The 22356-nt window shown below is 29.9% G+C and overlaps 2 protein-coding genes across 2 annotated transcripts; both read right to left on the bottom strand.

The window, feature by feature from the left end:
- Positions 1-2053: 2053 nt before the first annotated feature.
- LOC100778448 (sterol 3-beta-glucosyltransferase UGT80B1) lies at positions 2054-11355 on the bottom strand. Its single transcript, XM_003535518.5, has 14 exons — positions 10561-11355; positions 9551-9699; positions 8983-9219; positions 8326-8437; positions 7146-7316; positions 6270-6333; positions 5963-6020; positions 5675-5852; positions 5009-5139; positions 4227-4329; positions 3289-3365; positions 2978-3025; positions 2656-2805; positions 2054-2501 (listed from the first exon to the last, which is right to left on the bottom strand). Exons 1-14 carry the CDS (start codon positions 10754-10756, stop codon positions 2298-2300), a joined length of 1878 nt encoding a protein of 625 aa, XP_003535566.2. The 5' UTR covers positions 10757-11355; the 3' UTR covers positions 2054-2297.
- On the bottom strand, positions 11054-21588 carry LOC102663162 (UPF0496 protein At1g20180). The gene is made up of 4 exons (XM_006589428.2): positions 21538-21588; positions 21286-21358; positions 14585-15585; positions 11054-11131 (listed from the first exon to the last, which is right to left on the bottom strand). The coding sequence occupies exons 1-4, from the start codon at positions 21586-21588 to the stop codon at positions 11054-11056; spliced, it is 1203 nt and encodes a 400-aa protein (XP_006589491.2).
- Between the last annotated feature and the right edge of the window lie 768 nt (positions 21589-22356).

The raw sequence follows: 22356 nt of genomic DNA, 5'->3' as shown, positions 1-22356 counted from the left end.
TGCAGCGGACCTTTGGGGGAAGTCTTTTTGACCATTGGGAAGTTGCTGTTTAAAAATATTAAATATAATTTTTTTTAGATTTTTGAAAAACCTATATAGTAATATTATTATTTAGTTTATGAATTCAATATTTTTCTTATCATGCTTTTAAAACATTCCTTAATAAGTTGAGTTTATTTTCATTTTTTAAATCGACTGGTTACCAAATTAATATTTAATTCAGAATTTGATAGTTAAATTAAAATGTACATTTATAATGAGGATTTATAATAATTCCTGCACCACATTCGTACTAAACCTTATGATATGAATGTTTTTTTGTCCTAATATGATATAAACTTTAATTTATCTGTCTGCTCTAAGCATGACAATATATCGGGTTTGTTTGTTATAGATTTTTCATAAAAAAATATATTTTAAAGTCAACTTTTAAAATGATTAAAAAATAATATTAAATTAAAATCTGAAGTTATTTTGAATAGTTTCTTATAAAAAAATATTATTTTTTAAAAAGTAATTTTTATGATTGTAAACAAATAACATTAACTTATATTTTTTTATCTCTAGAATATAATTACTAGATTATTTTACATCCAAATCACTTTTTTTTTTAATTTGTAATAAGCCACTCCATTATTACATAGTATTATTTATAATCCTTTACATGATCAAACCTTGTAAAATTAATCGACCAGAGTTGGCCTAGCAAAAGATGTTAATCCTCTAAAAAAAATTGATTAATTTTCTTTTCTTTTTTCGAAAATCTTTATAAAGAAACAAGAAAGATAAAAACAAGTTTTTTTTGGTTAATAAACATTTTACGATGCATTTTAGATTATTTGGGCAGGCATGTTTGAGAAAGCCTTGTAGAATTATTACTTATTAGTAAGGAAGGTTGACCAGAGAAAAGATAATCCAATAAATAGTGACAGAAAATTAAAGAGAACTATACATTAGACTATTTAGAGATAGACTTCAATAATGATGGTAATGATAATCTAAATTTATTTTAGACAGTTCTCTAATTATAAATTATCATTAATTTAATTTTTAAAGTTATTATCATTAATGAAATTTATCATATGATTAAATGATAATATACAATTATTTTATACTTTTACTATATAACTTATTTTCTTAGAGATAAATGATTTATCTTTATACTTGATACTATTTTAATATGTACGCGGTATGAGATAAATTTTTTATATAATTAAAATCCATACTAAATAAATATTTTAAATATATAATATATTAAAATTTAAATTTCTAATACATAAATATATTAAAATATATATATTATAATGATCAAGAATAACTTAAAAACTATTAAAACTTAGTTTAGACTTTAGAGATAAAATAAAAATAAAAGGATAACTTAAAAGAAATATACAACTAAAAAAATATAAATAAAAAGAGTAATTTGAGTTTAGATGATTAAAAGATATTTTTTTCAATGAAAAAAGATTTTTTTTTTACTAATTTTAAGAATAAGATTTAAAATATATATCCAAAGAAGAGAATAGAGAATGTTGAAAGTGTCTAATTGAAAGTAGGAGGTGTAAGAGTCTCCCTGTCCAAATTGTACAAACACAATCATTTATTCCCTATCACTATGCTTGGAAACTAATTTAAGTATCAAAGGATCCTTGTAGTTTTGCCACATACAATAATAGTAATTCTACTCGATTAACTAGTCAAATAGTACTAAAAATTCAAGTAATGCTGTCAAGTGTCAATGGGGGAAAAAAGGTTCAGTGGCATGCTTAGAATTTTCCGAATGAGATTGTAATAGTTGTTACTATGATTGATGGTATAGTAAATTACCCTACCATAGTGGCATAGTGCACTTTATTTTTTTGTCATTACCCTAAGATTAGGATCAGTGATATGAACTACACATCTATACAACAGAAAATATCTCCCACCTTTTAAAAGATCAAAATAAACTAATAGGAGAAAAAAAAGGCAATCTACACAAAATTCTAGCATGAAATTATTATCAACTATCAAATTTGGAAACATACTGAAGCAAACTATTTGGAGCAGCCGCTACATGAATGATGTTACCCAGCTCTTTATATCTCTTAATCTATCACTAATGACAGAACCTATACCTTGTTGTGGGGGGAGGGGGAGGGTTCAAATATACACAATACATGAATATTAACTGTTAGTCAAGTCCTCACCCTAGAGACTTGACAATGAATGAAATGCCAAAGCAAAACACTATGCAACCTACAACATGTATTCTACAATGAATCAATGAAAATGAAAAAGAAATTAATGCAGAAAACCTACACACCACCACAAGGTGCACAACAGAACCTTCCAAGTTGGAGAAAAAACCACTGCAAAGGATTCAAGTGGTCCTCCTCCACTGGAATAGGAGTTGGCAGTGGCAGCTCATCAGGCAGATGTCGATGGAATGCATCAACCGCAGCGGCAACACCATCTTCATTCTCAATCAACTTAGCAATTTCCATTGCTAGAGATTTCACCTGAATATTTATAATCCACTAACTATCAATACTATTGACTAAACCATGACCCGTGACTTTGTTTGCATAGAACAATTGCACAACTATTACACATTATGTTTATAGAGTATGCAGGAGAAAACAAAAGAATGGGATGAATAGAATTTAGTTTCACCTCTGGCTGGAGCATGAATCTTATGGCATTTGATAAATTCTCAACATTGAGCTGAGATATTGGGATTGGGGCTGGTCCCAATTCTTTCTCATATATTCTATCTCCCCAAAAGAACTGATCTCCAAAGAATGGAACTATGGTTGTTGGACACTACAAGTTATGGTTTCATATTAAAAAAAAATAAAAAATTAAAAAGCAATAAACTGATTTATTTTTTTATAAGCACCAGAATTATGTCATTAAAACTCTAAAGACATTCAAACGAATCCTTGGATTATGTAAAAGAAAAATATCTTAGAAGATATTATTGAACATTAATTACCCCAGCTTTTAATCCGGTAGCCGTGGTTCCAGCTCCACCATGATGCACCTGCAATTTTGTGCCAAAAATATCTTCCAGTTATTTCATCCCCAGATCTGAGTGGATATTCCAAACCAACCCCTTTGCCCCCCTTTCTGTTAGTTTTCTCTTGGAAGAACTTTTCAGTTCTCACAGCTAAAATTTGAATTGTGAAATTGAGAATCAAAATAAAAAAGGCTCAAACTAGCAATGACAAAAACACTCTGACAAACTCCAAAGCATTTTCTTTCTTGGCCAAATAAACCCACAAGAAAACATAAATTAAAACTCACCACAGCAGAACATTGAGGAAACAGCCAATCATGAGGGCATTCCTCCAGAAGGAAAACATTGTCAGAAAGTTCTGCCACTGCATAATGGAAAACAAAATGAAAATAAAACTAATGCTAATTACGTAAAATGCACAGAAAAAAATGATGATATTAAGAAAAAATTTGCAGGCATGTCTTAGATAAACTAGCTGACATAACATATATAAACATATTCAAGTGGGTAGACGTTAAAGCATATGAAAATAAACTGAAATAGTCAGTGTCTAGGCTACTTGCCCATTGGCAGGGTAATATAGCCTTTAAGTGTTCATTTCTGCTCATCCTCCTTATAAATTATTAAATCAAAGAAATTTTAGGAAGAACATTCATATGGAGATTTTTACAGTTCATTCATCCTTTAGCTCCTGCAAAGCCAAATAATGTATGCCAACCAGGACATGAGTGAAAACACATAACTCCTTTTTTCCATTAAACAAACCCATAAATTCTATTTTGGAATCTTGGTCTTCAATTTTTCCTTGATTTTTCTTTGGAATAAAATCGATCAATTGCTAAACAATAAAAGAATATTCTTGTTGAAAGTAAACCAGAAACAGAATAAAAGAAAATACTTTTGATAAGGATACCTTTTTAATCGGTTAATGGAGTTAGAGCATGTGACTATACAATTTCAGAAAAGCTAATCAGAACTACGATTAAACAAACACAACGTCAATAGCAAGGGGTTAGTTGGTTGGTGGGGAGGGGATGGACAATTTGCATAAGGTCATAAGGTTAAACTTGGTAATAAACAACACATATTTCACTCATTCATTGGCACTGACATACAAACAAATAACAGAACATGAAACCAAAAATTATAACTTCCTCAACAGCAATGAGTATTTGATAAAAAGGAATCAAATAGGTTCAAAACAAAATTGGAATAAAATACTTACAGTTCCCTAGATTGCCCCAACCCCGGTCAATAATTCCCCGTTGTTCTGTATCTTTTAGTGCCTCCAATATAACATCTGTTGTTCCTTTAGGATCTTCAAGAGGCTGAAAAAGTAAAACAAGTATTTTTAGACGATTTCAAAAATAATTCTTTAAAAAATTGCTTATAGTGTCAACTCATACAATGTCAAGTTCATGAGCTTATGATTATCGCTGAAACAGTTATTGATGAAAATGTCATTGCACTGATTCTATGATAGCAATAAAGCCTCTTTATATGACATGTACAATAATAGATTACCAAATGAAGGAAATTATGTTGGCCAAAGTCACATCTGTGCATCAACTAGTCCAGAAAGGTCAGGATCATCATAAGTAGTGTCTTATTTTCTATACACACCAAATGAATTAATCTCAAAACTAATCCACCAAATATTCAACAAGAAAAATGGGGAACAGTGTTGTTAAATAGTGGCCATGGCGGCGCTATGGCAGATTTTTTGCCAACCACCATAGGCAATTTGTGAAGGGAAACCCACCATAAGGCGCAATGGTGTGTTTATATGGCAGAATTTTGATTGGGGAACCCGCCATTAGTAACGCTGATGGGGAATTAGGATTTATGATTGGGGATTTAATGATTATCTACAATAGTAACAATACTAAGGCTTGTAGTGGTAGTACAATCCATAAATCCAAATAGTGAAGTTGAATTCACAAAAAAAGCTGATTATCAAAGACAATTCATAAAAAATGACTTGTAATTCACATGCAATTACCATACCATGCTCCCAAACCCAAAATATAAAGGAGGTGGTCCTTTTTGAATCCATTGGACAAAATCTTCCTGGGGTTGATACTTTGATGCAAGGCTCAAGAAACAATAACCAACAACATCAACTAAAGGGCCCCAGTCTGCAAATTTGTAAAATGTCATTAGTGCTAGTAACAAATTTGGGACTCCAAGCAAAACATGCTACTAATTACTCTCAAGGATCATTTCTTCTAAAAGCTTAAGATGTTAAGTGGAGGCCCATCCATGATTTTATATATCTAACATTTACAAATAGTAATATTATCAACACAGAAAAGTTAACTGTACTTTATAGTTTATACATTATGCATGTGAACTGTGAAGTCTCCTCAAAGCTTAAACAACTTAGATAAAATTTTATTGGAATCTGATTCGGACCAAAGCAATTACAAAAGTCTTCCTTTACAAAGTCATATATAATATAATATAATAAAATCCATTCAATTATTAAATTTCAACAGATAACTTTATAATATACATTCACAATCCAAGTCAATAGTTATTGTGCATTCAGTTCTACACAGTAACAGCTTTGAACTTATCTGCTACTTCAATGACTTAAAATGATTACTCGTTTAAAAAAAGTATCACAAGGACATCAGATAATGTAACTAATAATTTAATCCTTATCCATACCACTTGGTTTGGGAACAACATGAGGACTCCACATGTAGCTAGTCGGTAAATGAGATATTGATCCACGGTACATACTGAAGTATGCAATAGGAGCAAGCTTCAGTGTTGTTTTCCTGAAGTTATTGATAATTCTTCGCATTCCCCACCATATTAGTAAATCCACGATTATATAGGACAGCTGGAGACGGCAAGGAAATATTGAAACAGGTATGTTGGTAAGTTAGTTCAGCAAATATTTATAAAATTATCAAAATCAGATTAAAAAAATAGTGTCAGCAAAGGACATACCCAATAACCGGCACTTTGAGGAACACGTGCCAAAGGGTGGGGGAACTCATATGTTGGCCTGCATATTGAAAAAATATATTTAATTGACCTCAAATATTTAAAGAAAGCACTGACAAGGGATGATAAAAGAATGTTGCATTTATCTGAATATTTGAAAATACAGTTGTTACTGGTTTTAATTAAAACATTTCTGTACTGTATGAACAATGAAAATCAATTCAAGAATTAGAAAATTATTTATATCTTAATAAAACTTTATCTTGCTAACATATAAAAAGTGACAACTTTTATAACAATTTAAACTCACGTCCATGGCATTGTGAAGAAGATATGGAGGGGCACCCCAAGGGCCTCAGCAACATGTACATGTCCTGCAAGCCAGGATCCAAAGATATAATTCTATCTATTTTATTCTAAAAATAAACATATGCAAGTCCAGGCAAATTTGCAAATAATGATGTGATAAACAAACAAAAATATTCCGCTAAAATGAAAAGATTTTTTTATTGAAAAAATTACTGAATTCAACAACATTCTTATGAATTTGGTAAACAGATTCGAGAAAAAGAAAATCCATTATTCTTCAGGCTTTAAAACTTACTTCAATATCAGTAGTTACTCTTGTAGTCCCACTGTTCCTTACCCCGTACATGGTTAGCACTTTTTGTTTATATCTTTGAGTGCGGTATACATGTAATGAGTATTTGAAAAAAAAAAACCCTAAAATAGCTTAATTTTTCTTTATTTCTACTTAAACAATTTATGCTCCTGATCAAAGGAGATAAGTCCAACCCTAAATTGTGTTTATGAACATTGAAAATTAATTGAATGAACATGTGCAAAATGCCAATGCACTTCAACCCGTCAATACCAAGTAGCCAAGTATGACTCAAACATCAGGGTCACCATTTGAATGGTCTAGTAATATGGCATTACTATATGAAGACCATTTATATTGTTTTAACTGTCATCCAGGTATTAGAAGTATGTTCTACAGGTACAGATCCTAGTCTCAAGGCTAATGCCAAATGTCATACTTGCAAATCATGTGTTATATGAATATCATATTTCAATAAAAAAAAAAACTACGGATAATTAAACCTTAAAACATAAATCAATCGTAAGAAAGATATTTAATAAAGAAATACATGATACACTAATATCTTAAGTCCTAACCACTCACCATAAGCAGGAGGATTGGCAATAATAGCTTGAGCTTTGAAAGGAACACCAGTTTCCATATCAGGTGCTGTGCATGCTGGAAGAAGGGAATCAATGATGGCCTTCAGCTGCTTTCGTTGGACAGATATTTCAGCTGGTCCAGAAGGGATTAAACCTTTATTCCTTGCCATGTCTATAATTTAAATATCTCTTTTAGTATATCATTATATGTGTATATAATGAATAAGAGCAGCAGCAGAATAAGATTCAAACAAAAATACATCATTGTTTTAGCATGTTTCAAAACAAAAATAGGGGAGACTGAGCCATGAGGATAAAAGAGCCAAAGCTTGAAAGATCACAGTCATGGCCTAAGTTAACTTAATCTACAGTGGAGGAATCAGAGAATGTTTTGTAAATTTAGCAATTGGAGAATGATGAGAATATTTTTGACAATTTTTCATTACCTTACAGCTTGCTATTTCATATGACTATGAGTATAATAATTACTATCTATCAATTAACTGTATAAAAATAGAGAACATAAGGCTTCAATAATTTTGATCAGACTTATGACTTTTTGGGATTGAAGTTTTGTTAAGGGAATATTTATGTTAGGTCTGAATTTTTATTCAGCTCTATCAACTCTCATCTCTTTACCCTACAATTAATTGGTTATTTAAGATGCCCCAATTGTATTTGAAATCCTTGTTCCATGAACTGATATTTTCTTTTCTTGGTAATTATTATAGCTAGCATGCATGATACATCCTTATCCATTTCAGATCTGTTTTAGGTTCATATACAGTTATAGAAAGGCCAGATATGTTAAAGTATCTATTTTACATTGTTGAATCTATTATTAACACTTGGAAATTTAGACAATTTACGATATATTAACAACTTCAGGTATAAAAGAAGGACCTTCTACACCAATACTTGAAAAATATTTTATAAAATATTTAAATTGTAAAAAGTTGGTCTTTTCCGAAGTTGTTCTGATGTACAGAGTAACTGCACTAGAGCACCATGTAATATCAGTAAATTCCAGCATTTTTCTAATCTAAATACCATTTTTAATAGGTGAACCAATATAAAGGAACCTCTTACATCCTGCTATAGTCAAGTTAAGCACAAAATACCAGAAGACTGAAAAATAAATTATTGGATATTAATGAAAGTATAAAAAAGGAACCTCTTACATCCTGCCAATACACGAGGATCGCCACCCAGAGGATAGAAATCTACACCAGCTGACTTCACAAATGTTTTGAAATTATCATGAGTTGCCAGCCTAACATGATGACCATACTCCTGCAAGTAAATATTTAGTTCATCTATGGAAGCAACAAAATTGACTGCGGGGACATACAATACATCAACAGTAGTTAAAAATCAAGATTTGCACCCTTTCAAATAGATCAGCGGTGCAAATCACGTGACAGCAATCAGATAATTAGGAAAACCTAGGGATTTTAAAATTAAAGGCAACTAAAACTACAGGAGACCAGAATAATTCCTTCCCAAAAATTAAAAGTTCTATTAAGAACTTCAATGACAAGTTGTTATCACCAATGCCAATATGACAAATTATCATGATAATAATACATTACAAACAGTATTTTTTTTTTCTGAACAAAGCAACTGAAAGGAAATCTATATATGATGTGATTTCCAAGAAAAATAATCCCAAATTCTCATTTAGGCCTCGTATTAAAGTAAATCACAAATATCAAGATATTAGGGACTCCTACACCATAAGATATGCAAGAAAGCAATACAAAGATAACAATGATTTAATGCAATTCTCATGTGCTGATGTGCATCAAAATGAATTGAATGAAAATATCCAAACATGCCTGAAGTCTCCTTGCAATGGCCAGAAAAGGTTGTACGTCGCCTCTAGTTCCAACCACAAGTATGACAATTTGTAACCGTGGAACAGATTTTTTTGATTCTGAACTAAGACTTCCACTCACTGTTGACTCGACAAAAGATTGGAGCTCTAACAATTCTGGAGCAACATATGCACTCATTTCTATATCAACTTCAACAGTGCCATCATTTTGTATCTTCACTAGGTTAGTAATCAGTTGCTGAGTGGCAAAACAATAAAGTGTTATGAACATGCAAATAATTTGGAAGCTCTGATGCATAAATCACAAATACAGATAACAATTTCAAGAATAAAGCTACAAATCACATATTTCAAATAACCCAACCACATGTCAAGAACCTGAGATATGTCCAACACCCAAAAGAACAAATAACACTGTTCCAATTCACATATTTCAAACAAGATTGAACAGAACAGTCAAAGAAATATTAATATCAACTTTTTGGTGAAACTTACCCCAACTAGAATAAAAATAAACAAACACAACTTTGGAACTTAAGATCTTCCACATACAGTAATAATTGCAATACCTTCGCCCTCTCAGACAGCCTGTCCAATATTGTGTCCTGCCTAGGGAATTCCCTCTTTCCTGTCATTGATCTAGAAAGAAAAATCTCATCACCAACTATAAGTGGGTTCCTCTCAGTTCCAACAGGGGATGTGATGCAATGTTCCAAACCTTCACGAACAGAATTGGACAGACAAGACATATAAAATTAATCTTCCAAAAGAAGCAAGTTAGAAACAGTAGTCCATGAGGGCAGGACCAATAGCATTTGACCAAGATAGGAGGTGAGCACACAATTATTTTAAAAGGAAATAAAGCTATTAAGGTTGAAACTAATTTCAATGGAACACAGTATTTTAGATTTAAACTTGTGAAACTGTTAGGAGCTATGGATAGAAAACAAAGAACAGAAAAGACAGATTTTTATTTCCTGATCAAAAATGAATAGAGCAAGGAGAAAGATCTCTCCTCCAAGAGGAGTCTCTCTTTCCCAAAGGGTTTCGGGTTTCCCCTTTCTACAACAAAGCTAATGCTCAGTTTTCAATCGATACAAAAGAGAATGTCACCACTCCTTTCTACCCCTTTCTTTCCACCCTCTCTTACTAACTACCTATTTGCTTAACTAACTGTTGGTGCTTGGGAATCTCTAACAGAAACTAAAAATACAATGGAAACTACATATTTCATAAATATGAAAGTGCCAATCTGGATAAGACCTTACACAGAAGGCAACTAACTTAGACTCAATAAATGCATAAAGGCTTTCGAAGAAGAGGCTCAGTGAATAATCTTGTAGAGCTAGGACATGTTTGTTATCTACATATGAATCTCCCCTTCTTCCCTCCTCAGACAAGGCAACTAAATTCGCAAGATTTTTTAGAATTATACAGTGCTCTGGAGCTAGCTTTCCTTCAAGCTAAATCAATAAAGCATTCATCAGATAACAACAGAACCTAAAGCAATGCCTATTTGACAGTCATAGTCATAATCAACTACTTAACAGAAGAAACTATAAAACTAACTAGCACAAACCTCTTCTTGATGAAGAAGCAACTTGCGGCAACGACTGGTTCCCATCCTCATCCTCCTCAGAAGAAGCTCCATAAAACTTCTCACCCCGAGACTCTATATCCATTTGCTTGAGATCTTTATTCTGCCGACTATCAAATTCAAAACCCCTATCTAACACTTGTTCAGATAAATATTCAATCTCATTACTACCCATCATTAAAAAAAACCTGTCTTTCTCAGTCCATTACTCGTTGCAAACGATACAAAACCGAAGCAGCCCCAATCATGAGAGAAGCAGCTCAGAAGGAGCAGAAGGAAACGGTTGCAATAAAGCAGAGGAAGCCATGACAAATAGGTGGTAAGTGTGGGCCTTGTTGAAGGAGCAAAGCAAGAATTGAAAAGTTGATAGGTTTTTTTGTAACAAAAAAAGAGTTGGCACAGAGACCCACCAATCATGAAAGCACTGTAAGAACGTTTGGTAAACCTAAAGTTCAAACCATTTTTCCAATCCAGTTCATGGGTGTAGTTCACGTTGCTCACGAGAAGCTGTAAGTCGGTAGAAGGTGCCCAGAACACCAGCTATGTGCTGAAGCTGCAATGTAACCATGGTAATGGAAATACTACCACATAGGGTCAAAATTATTTATTTTTAAATTTTTTTTTTTATCGTAAATGGAAAGTTTATAAGAATTTTCTCCATGATTAATTTTTTCAGGACCCATCTCTACTGCAACTACATTCTTTCTTTCACTGGCAAAGCTCAAATTTAAGTTTTAATTTTTTTTTTTATTTTCTTATGTATTCTGAGATTTTGATTTGTTATTTTTATAAATATGGTAAGAATTATTTCATACAACAACTAAGACATTACGAATTTAATCTAAGTCTTTATCCATATTATTTAAATCTTCTACTACTAAGTTGACTACAATAATTCAATAAGAATTGTTTAATAAGACAATCATGGTCGGTTTAACGATATGAGGTCCTTAAAGCAAATTTAAAGAAATAAATTTACACTCTAAAAAAAAGTTATATGTTTGAATCTTTTTAAACATATGTGATATTTTTGTTACATATGTGACATTTTTTTATTTTATTAACACCAATAATAAATATATTTTTGTTAGTAGACCTATAACTTAGATTTTAGTTGTTTTATTCTTGTATTAATTCTGAAGATAAATATGTGTTAAAAATATTATTTAGTTGTAAAAAATTATTGATAAAAATGATTCAATTTGAATTTCTTAATCAAAATTTGATTTTGCCTTGAACATCAAATCACAAAAAGGGATATCCCTCTATCTCAGAATAAAACAACCAATTGGAAAAAGATTACTTCAACAACAAATAAAAAAAACCTCAATACCTCTTATGCTTAAAGGATCTAAATTACACTGATAGTATTTATATTTACTTATTTGCACACAAAAAATATTGTCTTCTTTTAATCATTAAAAAAATACCGAACATAAAATGTGTTTATAATTATTTAATTCATTAAAAAAATTAAACATTTGATTAAGAGTATTTTTTGAGTTTATAGCACACCATATAAAAGATAGAAAACATATTTAAAATTTTATTCTTAAAAAATAATTAATAAAGAGTTTAATATGACTGTATAAAAGAGTTTTATACCATTATTTAATTAAAAAAGTATCATTTAAATTATTTTAAGATAATTATTTTAAAATTAAATAGATTATAATTGACTATATACAATTTTATATTTTTATTATATAATTTTTTCTCTTTAATTAATAAAATACTTTTAATACTTTAGTATAACTTTTATAGAATATATATATGTATATAATTAAGTAACAATGTAAAAAAAAGTTTTACATTATCTGTGTGTATATAGTATTTGCATTTAAGAGAAATATTAATAATATATTCTCCAACACATCACTAAAATTTAGTAAAACCTATAAAAATATAAAATAAAACACAAAACGTAGTAAAACATTTTATAATTTTCACTCAATTTCAACTAATAAAAAAATATATTTAAAAGAATTCATTCCTATAATTTATCTTAGACTTAATATGTGAATCTCACGCTTTGCCATTGCCCGTAATCACAATTCACAAAACAGGCAAATGTTTACGTACTCACCAGAAAATTATTGTTTTAGCCTCATTTCATTTATGATCTCTGTCCATTCCAATAGTGCCACCGCTTCATCCGGTACAGAAATTAATGAGTTCCAAATGGTAGTAGCTTTGGACACGACTTTTTTCATTGTCTGAAAAGACATAGCAAAAGTGGGTTAACAACCCAATACAATCTTCTATCAAAAAACATAAAACCTCATACATTCAACAAGATGACATTTTTACCATTTTTATTGTTATATGCAAAGGACGGAAACATCCAGACAATGAGTTTGATTTCATCATCAAAGATAATAAAAGTCATCATAATTTAGTTTTTAAATATAAAATAATGTTAAAATTAGAATTTTTCCACGTAAATTATAAAATACATTAATACTAATTTGTAATGATTAAAAAATTAAATCAATATTGCTGTATTATATATTTAAGTTAACTTCACTTTGGATTTCTAAATGACTACCAAGATAGAACATGGCCTACGTACAGCGAGAGGCAACTTTGTTGGCTGAAATTGCAACGTACGTCCAATGTCTAAGGCAGTCAATGGAAATATAATACTGCTCACTAATTTTATTATAATAATATGGGAAATTTAACAAACTAATAATAATAATGAAGACGATTATTTATTACTACCTCATTCTCCATATCCAGAGATTCATGTGTTGCTATGGAAGTTCCATCTGAAGTAATCATAGCAGCTTATGATGAATGTAAACAGAAAAGTAATGTCGGCTTCTACGTTGTTTTGAAGAGCTTAATTATGCTTCTCTAAAAAAAAGAGCTTAATTATGTCCAAAAAAAATATATGAGAGAGAAGGTACCAAAAAAGAGCTTAATTATCATAATTTTTATTGTTTTTAGACTTCCGGTCCTTGAAAATTATGTGAAAGCTCAACAAATAACGTCTATTTTATTTATTTTTGGATTGAAATTTTAAATTTAAGAAAATAAACTTTTATCACTTTAACCAATTTATATTAATTAGTCATTGACTCATTATCTAGTAAAAAAAAGGTCATTGACTCATTGTACCTCAAAAAAAAAAAAATAGCTATTAATTGTACTTGTTAATTTGTAAATTGAAGTTTTATATTATGACTTGACGTTTTGGTTTGCAGGGTTTGTTCCGAATCAATTTATATTATGAGTTAAACCAATTTCTATAAGTGATTATTAGATCCAAAATTAATAAAGCAAACTATGTTAGATTATATGCACAAATAGTGTAATAAGCAATTCAATCCATACCAAGTTAAGAATATTTTCAACACAGCACAATGATTAATACATGAGCATTGCATTGAACAATTTATGGTAAAAAATATCTCTTAATAAACACCCCAAAATTGTGAGAGCCTAGACACATATTCATGCATTTGCATAATTGACACCACAATAACAATAATGGAATGAAAATATAAGACTAGAATTAGGGATGTAAGTGAAGTAATTATTAGGTAATTTTAGACTACAATTTATCTATAATCCCAATAAATTTTTATGTGATGAGTATTTAAGTTTAAAATATAAAATAAAATAATTAATAACACTTGATTGCATGTTAGGTAGAAATTGGTCAAAATTATATATAGATTAAGTGATAATTGTCTAATAATTTCTAGTGTAAGTGGAGTATGAGTCAATACAATATGACAAGAGAAAAAAAAATCATCCTGGTACTGAAATGAAGGTGTGTTATGAATTATATATATATATAACTTTATTAAATGAGAAAATAACGTAAGACAGAAGTAACTACTCCTAACTCCTAACAACTTTTAACAGTCATTACATTTAATTTATCATCTAGAAGTTCATATGTACACGTTTTTCTTCTTCCTATATCTAAAAGTATCTACATGACATCACATCTATCTTAACGACATCACATCGATCTTTTAATTTCCTTAACTACCAAGGTCCTTGCCTGGTTTATTGCTACAAGGCACAAGCACGCATGTTCTTCAAGTTCTTCCACTTGTTTCCTGAACCGAACATCACTTTTCTTAAGCTCCTTCACCACCTGCAAAGAGAATTTGTCCTCTTTCCTGTCCAAACATAATTGCACCATTGCCCTGCTATGCTCAATTTCATCATGAAGCCTAGCTACAAGTCTACTCATTGTGTCAAAGTCTCTATTCAATATATAAGTTCCCTTTGCTGCTATACCAAGCTGATCATAAACTTTACTCTGAGACCCTTTTCCTGAAAATTCATAGGCTCTAAGCTTCCTCTTAAAATGCTTAAATGGAAAACTAAGAATTGCTGGTCCCATAATAACTGCTGTTAGAGTATGTGCTGCTATAACCATGGCTGTGATTGCCACTATGCCACAAGCTGCTGTGACACAAACCTCAGATGTATTCTTCAAATACTTCATAAGCTTAATTTTCCTTCCCACTTTTTTTCTCATTGACTTTAGATGGTGCAATATTGATGAGAGCTTATCAGTGATGAGCTTGAAGTCATGGTTTTTAAGGTTTGAAAAAGGGTTATTTGAGTAATTGAATGAGTTAAGCCCGAAGGTGATTAGGTCAAAAGTTTCCAAAGAGTCGCCATCCATAATGTCTAGTGCCCTTTGAATAAACTGATAATTGGAGTGGAGTTGGTTGATGCTTTTGAGAAGATGACAGCAAATCTGTGAGGCCTCTGCACTAATGTCAAAGTAACTGAGCATGAGGTTTTTGAGTTCTGGTGTCATTGAAAGGGTTGCTGAATCAAGAATGGAAGTTATAGTTTCTTGGCAAGGTTCAAGGAGGATTTCTGAAAATTTGTTATGGTTGTCATTAGAGGAAGGTTGGTTTGCAAGTAATTGAACTTTATTGAAGAAATTAACATAGGATTTTGTCCTTAATACACTATTGTACTCCTCATGGAAGTTGATGCTTTTTGGGTCATCTCTACGTTCCTTCACATCTAAAAATAAAATAAAATGTCATTCAAACATCAAAATATGATATTAATGAAAATAAAAATGCCCTATGGCAAGGGGCATGGTACACATTAAAGAAAGGACTTGTCAAAACCTATGCACATGGTTTAAGAAATTAACTCGATCAGCATACACATGGTTTTAGACTTAGAATTTGGTAGAATTGATGCAAGAACCAGAAAGCACGTGAGGAGTGTAGACGGGAACAAACTTGAAACTTGGCAAACAAGGACTGATCGGTTTAATTTACATTCTCGCATATAGGATTGTGTGAAGAAAAAGGATAACTTCAAATTTGGACAAACAACAAAGAGCAAGTTTTACCATGTAACCTTTTTCAAGCAGATGTGACTTATTAAATTCTATTTTGAATTAAAACACAGTACTACGTTGCTTGTTTGTAATTAAAGAGGGTATTGATTACAAAAAAGAGAAATATTTTGGTCTAGCAAAGGCTATCTATTTCCGTTTGGTGATAGGAAATTTTAATATAAACAATTAATTAGGATTTTTTTTCCTTATTGGATACGTTGTACTTGTAGGAAATTTTCATATGAATATTTTATAAGTTTTAACAAGTCGCGTTCAACAACAAAAAAAAAAGGAAGTTAGTCGCGTGTTGATTAAATAAGGAGGAATAAAGTAATTTTTATTTTAAATCAGAAAATTTATTTGAGAACAAGTTAGTCGCACACCCGTTTCCTCTCGCCAGTAGCTTATCATATATATATATATATATATATATATATATATATATATATATATATGTGTGTGTGTGTGTGTGTGATGAAATACGTCTCATGTTACGAATTTTCTTTTTCTTTTTCCGACACTAGCTATTACCTAAACATGATACAAGACGATTAATCTTTTCAAAATTTTGTTCAACTCACTGTTATGATGAAATAAGTCACAACTTGCAAAAAAACAAAAGATGAAATAAGTCACTGTACATTACACTGATCATGTTGGTTTAGATTTTCATAGGTTTGAAAGAAATAGAGAAGCCGAATGAAAAATTAAGGCTGAAGTCATAAGAACATACCTTGAGAACTGGTTTTCCAAGCTCTTAATTTTGCCAACATCTTGGTTTATTGATTCTAAGAAAAAACTTGATCTGCAAAAGCTAATAAAATGAACTAATATATATGGACAAGCTTGGCTATATCAATCACTAAAGTAGAAGGAGAAAGGCCTAGCTATTATACAATTTCAGTACCCCCAATCATTGTAGTCCTTATACAACAAAGAATGATTGGTTATCCATATAATGCTATTGATCAAATTTCTAGCAGCTAGGTGGTATGTTGAAGTTGATACATATTTAATTTGCTTATAAAGCCTCTCTCACTGTTGTTAATTTCAAGTTTAAGCATTCTCTCGGATATTAGAATCCCCCAATCTCGTCCACAAAGAATGATATAATTATTGCTTTTGCCAAGTTGTCTGCAAGCTTTAAGGCTGAAATATCTGGAGATATCCCTTTCCTTTGCATCACGTACGTAGGTTTTGTCATCAATTTGGTTACTTAATTTTGCAAGCTTACACCATTCTATCCTACAAGTATACCATGTAGGGCAAGATATTTCTATCTAGAAAAGGGGATCAGATTATCGGTATATATACGTACCTTTCCAAGTTCCTTATATGTGAATCAATTAGATTTTTTTGTAACATATATGATATATCTATACAAGCGTGTATTTTGTGCAAAGAGAAACATGTCTCATAAGATGAATACACCCTATTAAATACTTTTAATTATTTCAAATAATAAGTGTTAAATAACTCTTAAATTTATAATGCAATAAATAATTTTTTAATTAAATTATTCAATTTTTATTTTCTTAATCAACCATTTTTTTTACCCGGATTATCTCTTAAGGTAGCAATATTCATTTAAATGATTATCTTCTCATAACTTATTTTTTCATACACACGTAAACTTAGGATCAAATCTTTGACCACGTGCTTTAAAAGTAAAATTATCTATCAATCATGTTATCTCACATTGATCTTTATAAATGCTTTTAGTACTTTTTTTTATAATAATTCATGCTAATGAATGCCCTTAATTATGTGAAGGAAATGTTAGTTAAAATACAAAACTTATTAGCATGAGCAACATAGTGTGAGGAGAGTTAGTGACAAACTCTCTAACACACTGTTATCAGTTAAAAATGATTGAAAACTACATAATCAATATGAAGATTTATTAAATATGATGTGCTGATTATTTAAAGTTATAATTTTCAATAAATTTTATTCCATAATAAAAGATATGTTTGAAAGAGTGTGTTGGATGATAAATTATTGAAAGATCTCGGATCACTACTTGCCCAAATCCCAACTTCCAACAAATATTTATATAGCGCATTTAAAATTAATAACACTTGATTAAGTGTTATGTAAATATTAAAATATTAACAAGGACCATAATAGTTTAGGATCGACCGCCTTATAATTTATCATGTTGGAGAGCCATATTACTAACATTTCTCATATATTGCATAGGATGCATCATGCTACTATTGCAAAAGTGTATGTTTGTGTTTAAGATTTGTTCCATATTTATACCACCTTGTTTGATGACGGGAAAAGAAATAGAGTGAATGGAAATGGGAAAGAGAGAAATGGAGAAGAGAAAAGAAGAAGAAATATAAGAATTTTTTGGTTATTCACTTTGAGAAATAGAAGAAAATTTGGAGAGAGAAAAATTGAGCTTTGGAGAGAAGGATAGGAGAGGAATTAAATCAAAAATAAAAACAATATTTTATCGTATATATAAGGTTTATCATGACTCAAAAACAATTCAAGAACAAAAAAAAATTATACAACCAATTATCAGGAAGAAAAAAAAGTCAACTATCACATGTTGATAATAAATTAATTGTCCAATTATTAATCATCGTAATTGATTATCAACCAACAAAAATCCAATGACCCTTGTGCGTTTACTTGTTGAGTGTTGACATTGTGCACAACCACAGGGTTACAACATAACCAATTATCAATCACCATGGATTATCAACCAACAAAAATTGATTGGCATTCGTGCATATGCTTGGTGTTGAGTGTTGACATTGTGAGCAACGAGAGGATTACAAAATAACCAATTATCAATCAAAAAACAATAAAATTGATTAATAATCGTACATTTACTTGGTGTTGAGTATTAACATTATGTGCAACGAGAGAATTACTTATAATATAAATTTTATTTTGGAAATGCACCACTCATTGTGTAATTTTTCGCTATATCACATTCATAGTGTAATTTTTCGCTATACCACTCAATGTTGAAGAAATTTTGTATGTGGGACCTTTTTTTATTTATCTCTTCACAGTTTTATCTTAACTAGAGAACGTTAATTTTTAATATCTTTTCTATTTTTATCCTAGTATCTCATCACAGTTTGTCACGTAAATGAACTATATCTAATCATAAAAAAAAAACTCTATCAATTAAAAAACACGATAACATTTAAAACTATACAATTTAATTTACCTGTTAATTGATGTGTGGCCCATCTCCAACGATTAGCGAATCTCAGCCTCAAACTTAATCACTGAACATAAGACTTTTCCAAACCTTTCAAATATTTTGTTTATTGTCTATTATAATATACCGTTAAGTAACACATCATTGTCAACATTTGTCATTGTTAAGCACCAATCATCTTCAATCATTATTTTATTCCTTTTTAGTTAGAAATTAAAATGCCCTTTGTCTTGATTAATTGGTCTCATCCTCATCGTCGTTATTGTAGGCATGGACCCCCTAATCATGTTCTATTGTTAAGCCTTAACCGATTGAAAGAGACATGCATACAAATAAAATGAGTCACGGTGTATAAGCATAAAACTAGCTAGTTTCGCAAACCCAACAGCATGCAGAATAGGTGTTGATTGTGATTATTCCCAAAGTGGAAAAGAAACTGAAAGAATGTTAATTATATTGTTACGTTAATTAGTTATCATTCTGAAATATAATCTACTACGCAAACATCGTCAAATGTTTGCTCAAGGGAATTATGTAAAGTGAGAAGCTACTTTTCAAATGGTAATTGCTTCTTCCTTTGAACGGGAAACTTTTACACATCTAATAATGAGATTATATTATTTTTTTATTCTCTATAAGTAAGAAGTTTCAATTAAAATATTTTTAACGGCTAACAATTAGGGACGGTTTCACGAAATTCAACTATCTTTACATCACTGAATTAAATCTTTAAGAAAATTTATTTAAATTGTTTGTTGCCTAATCATGTATCATGTAGGTTAAGATTGTTAACTTTTACCATCAATATTTTAAATGTTATATTGAGAAATATTTATAATTAGTTGATAATGTTAAAAAAATTATGTGAATGTATGAAAATTAAACACCCTTTTTTTTATGCAAACACGTGTATTACTAACTGTATACATTTTGTTATTTTTGCACATGATTAATTGAATACATGTTTTTTCTCTCTCTCTTTATCTATAACGGTTGATTTTAGACGGACAAAATATGAAATTAAACCTAGTTAGGTGGCTAGGTACAATTTGTCAATTTTCTCTTTTGGGCTATTGTCAAACTTCTTCAACTTTAAGAGAAAAAGAGATGGAAGAAGACGCAAAGGAAATGTATGCAACTAAGCGTTAACGGTGCATAGGGGTTGGACCCCACGTATAAAGAAATAACTTACCAATTACCATCACCTATCAGTAAATGACATGACCAGTGAGTCATGCATAAAATTAGAAGCAACCTTTTGCAACAGGATACTCAACCGCATAAAAGAAAAATGCATTTAAGAATCTAAAGAAGAAAAAAATGCTAAATATGACAATCATTCACTGATTTTACAAAAACAAAACCTCAATTAACATTAATGAAATGCACAATATAACAAAAAAAATTAAAAAAAAAAATATATATGCATTAAAACGTAGTGATGTTTTTCAAATAACAATAAAAGTTAAAAACAAAAACCAAAATCACAATCTAAACTTATTTATAAGGTAATTATGTGACTCATTTCAAAGTAAAACATGGAAGTAGGCCCTATTTGGATGTATTATTATAAAAGATCTTATAGAAAAAAAATTTATTTAAGAAGCTTTTATCTCAAAAATTACTTTTTCATAAATTAATTTAATGTTCAGATGATAAACTTTTAACTGTTTATTTAAAATAATATAGTGTTTGGATGAAATTATAGAAGGTTTTTTGCATAATTAAAATTACCAAAAAAGATATTATATGCTTTGACATTATTAAAACTAATAATTAATTATTTTAACATTATTATATAATTATTAAATGCATTAAATAATTAAATATTATCAAAAATAATAAAAATTACTTTTTTCTTCTATTTCATTTATAAAAATATTTTAACTTCATCCTTATATTTAAAATATTGTTAAATATTTTCTAGAAATTCTGATTAAAAAATAATTTTTTTTATAAAAATAAAATAAATATATCTCATAAAAATATAATTATACAACTTTCTACGTAATTAATTTTCATATTTAAAATGTAATTAATACATTATTATTTTTAGTAACATTCTATTTTATAATTTAATTATTATCACAAAAATGGAACCATAATAGAGAGATCGAGGAATTTCAGAGACCTCATCTTCGTCTTCCTCCAAAATTTAGACTATCACAGTGCAGACACATACGAATCATATGCACAGCCCACACGAACAACAACATAAAACCGTTAAAGCCAAAATCAGAATCAGAATTCTTCAACTAAATCACAACAAAATCAAAATTGTTAAAGTCAAAATCAATGGAATTAATCAAAAGGCACAAAGAAGCGATTAATTTGTTCTGAGATCTCGTTGCAAATTTGGGATCCAAAAAACCTAAGAAGCGAAGGACGAGAACGAAGAATGAGAAGATCTAGTTTCAGATCTGCAATGCCTGACAACGCCGTCGCCGTCAATACCAACACCATCCCGCACCACCACTATCGGCATCTAGATCGAGACGGAGAAGACCAATGACAACCCGCACTCTCCCTCTATCTCCTTTCTCGTTCTCCCTCGTCGTTTGGGGCTGGTGTCGTCGGCAGTGGTTGGTGTCGTTGGTTGTTGTTTCCATAGAAGAGGTTTTGCTTTGTTATTTTGAAATTCAGAACTTTTATTTTTGGAAAAGTTAAAAAAAATTAATAATCAAACATTCTTAAAAAATAAAAAATAAAAAGATTTTTTTCTGATAGATAAGACGATAAATATCCAAAGTGATAGAAATGCATACAAGTTGGATTTGGTTCAATTGATCTAAATAAGTTATCCAATTTAATCAAAATGTTTTATTTCTGATCAGATCAAGTTTGTGTATATTTTTTAAAATAAAGATATTTTTTTCTTCTATTTTAAAAAATCTATAATTTTAATATCCTTTTCACTAACAAAATTAATAATCAACTAATATAATTTTCAATACTTGTGTGTGAGCGTCTATTAGGGAAATTAGTATAAAACTTACAGATAAAGTGTAAAATTCTTATTCCGTTCATCTAAAAAAATAAAGTGTGAAATTTAAATTATTTAATAAATCATATATGAATTTTATAGTAATATAAAAAATTATATTAAAAATTGTGCTAAAAAATTATCACAAATATAATTTTTTTTAAAATCACACGTATTATTTACAAAATACAATCATGTTCCAAGTCAAAATATAATCACTTTAAACATAAAATTTTCCCTCTATTTATTTAACATAACTATAAATGTAAT

Source organism: Glycine max, chromosome 10, assembly GCF_000004515.6.
Source record: "Glycine max cultivar Williams 82 chromosome 10, Glycine_max_v4.0, whole genome shotgun sequence".
Classification (NCBI taxonomy): Eukaryota; Viridiplantae; Streptophyta; class Magnoliopsida; order Fabales; family Fabaceae; genus Glycine; species Glycine max.
Note: the sequence above shows the minus strand (reverse complement) of the source record. Positions and strands in the feature narration are given on the sequence as shown.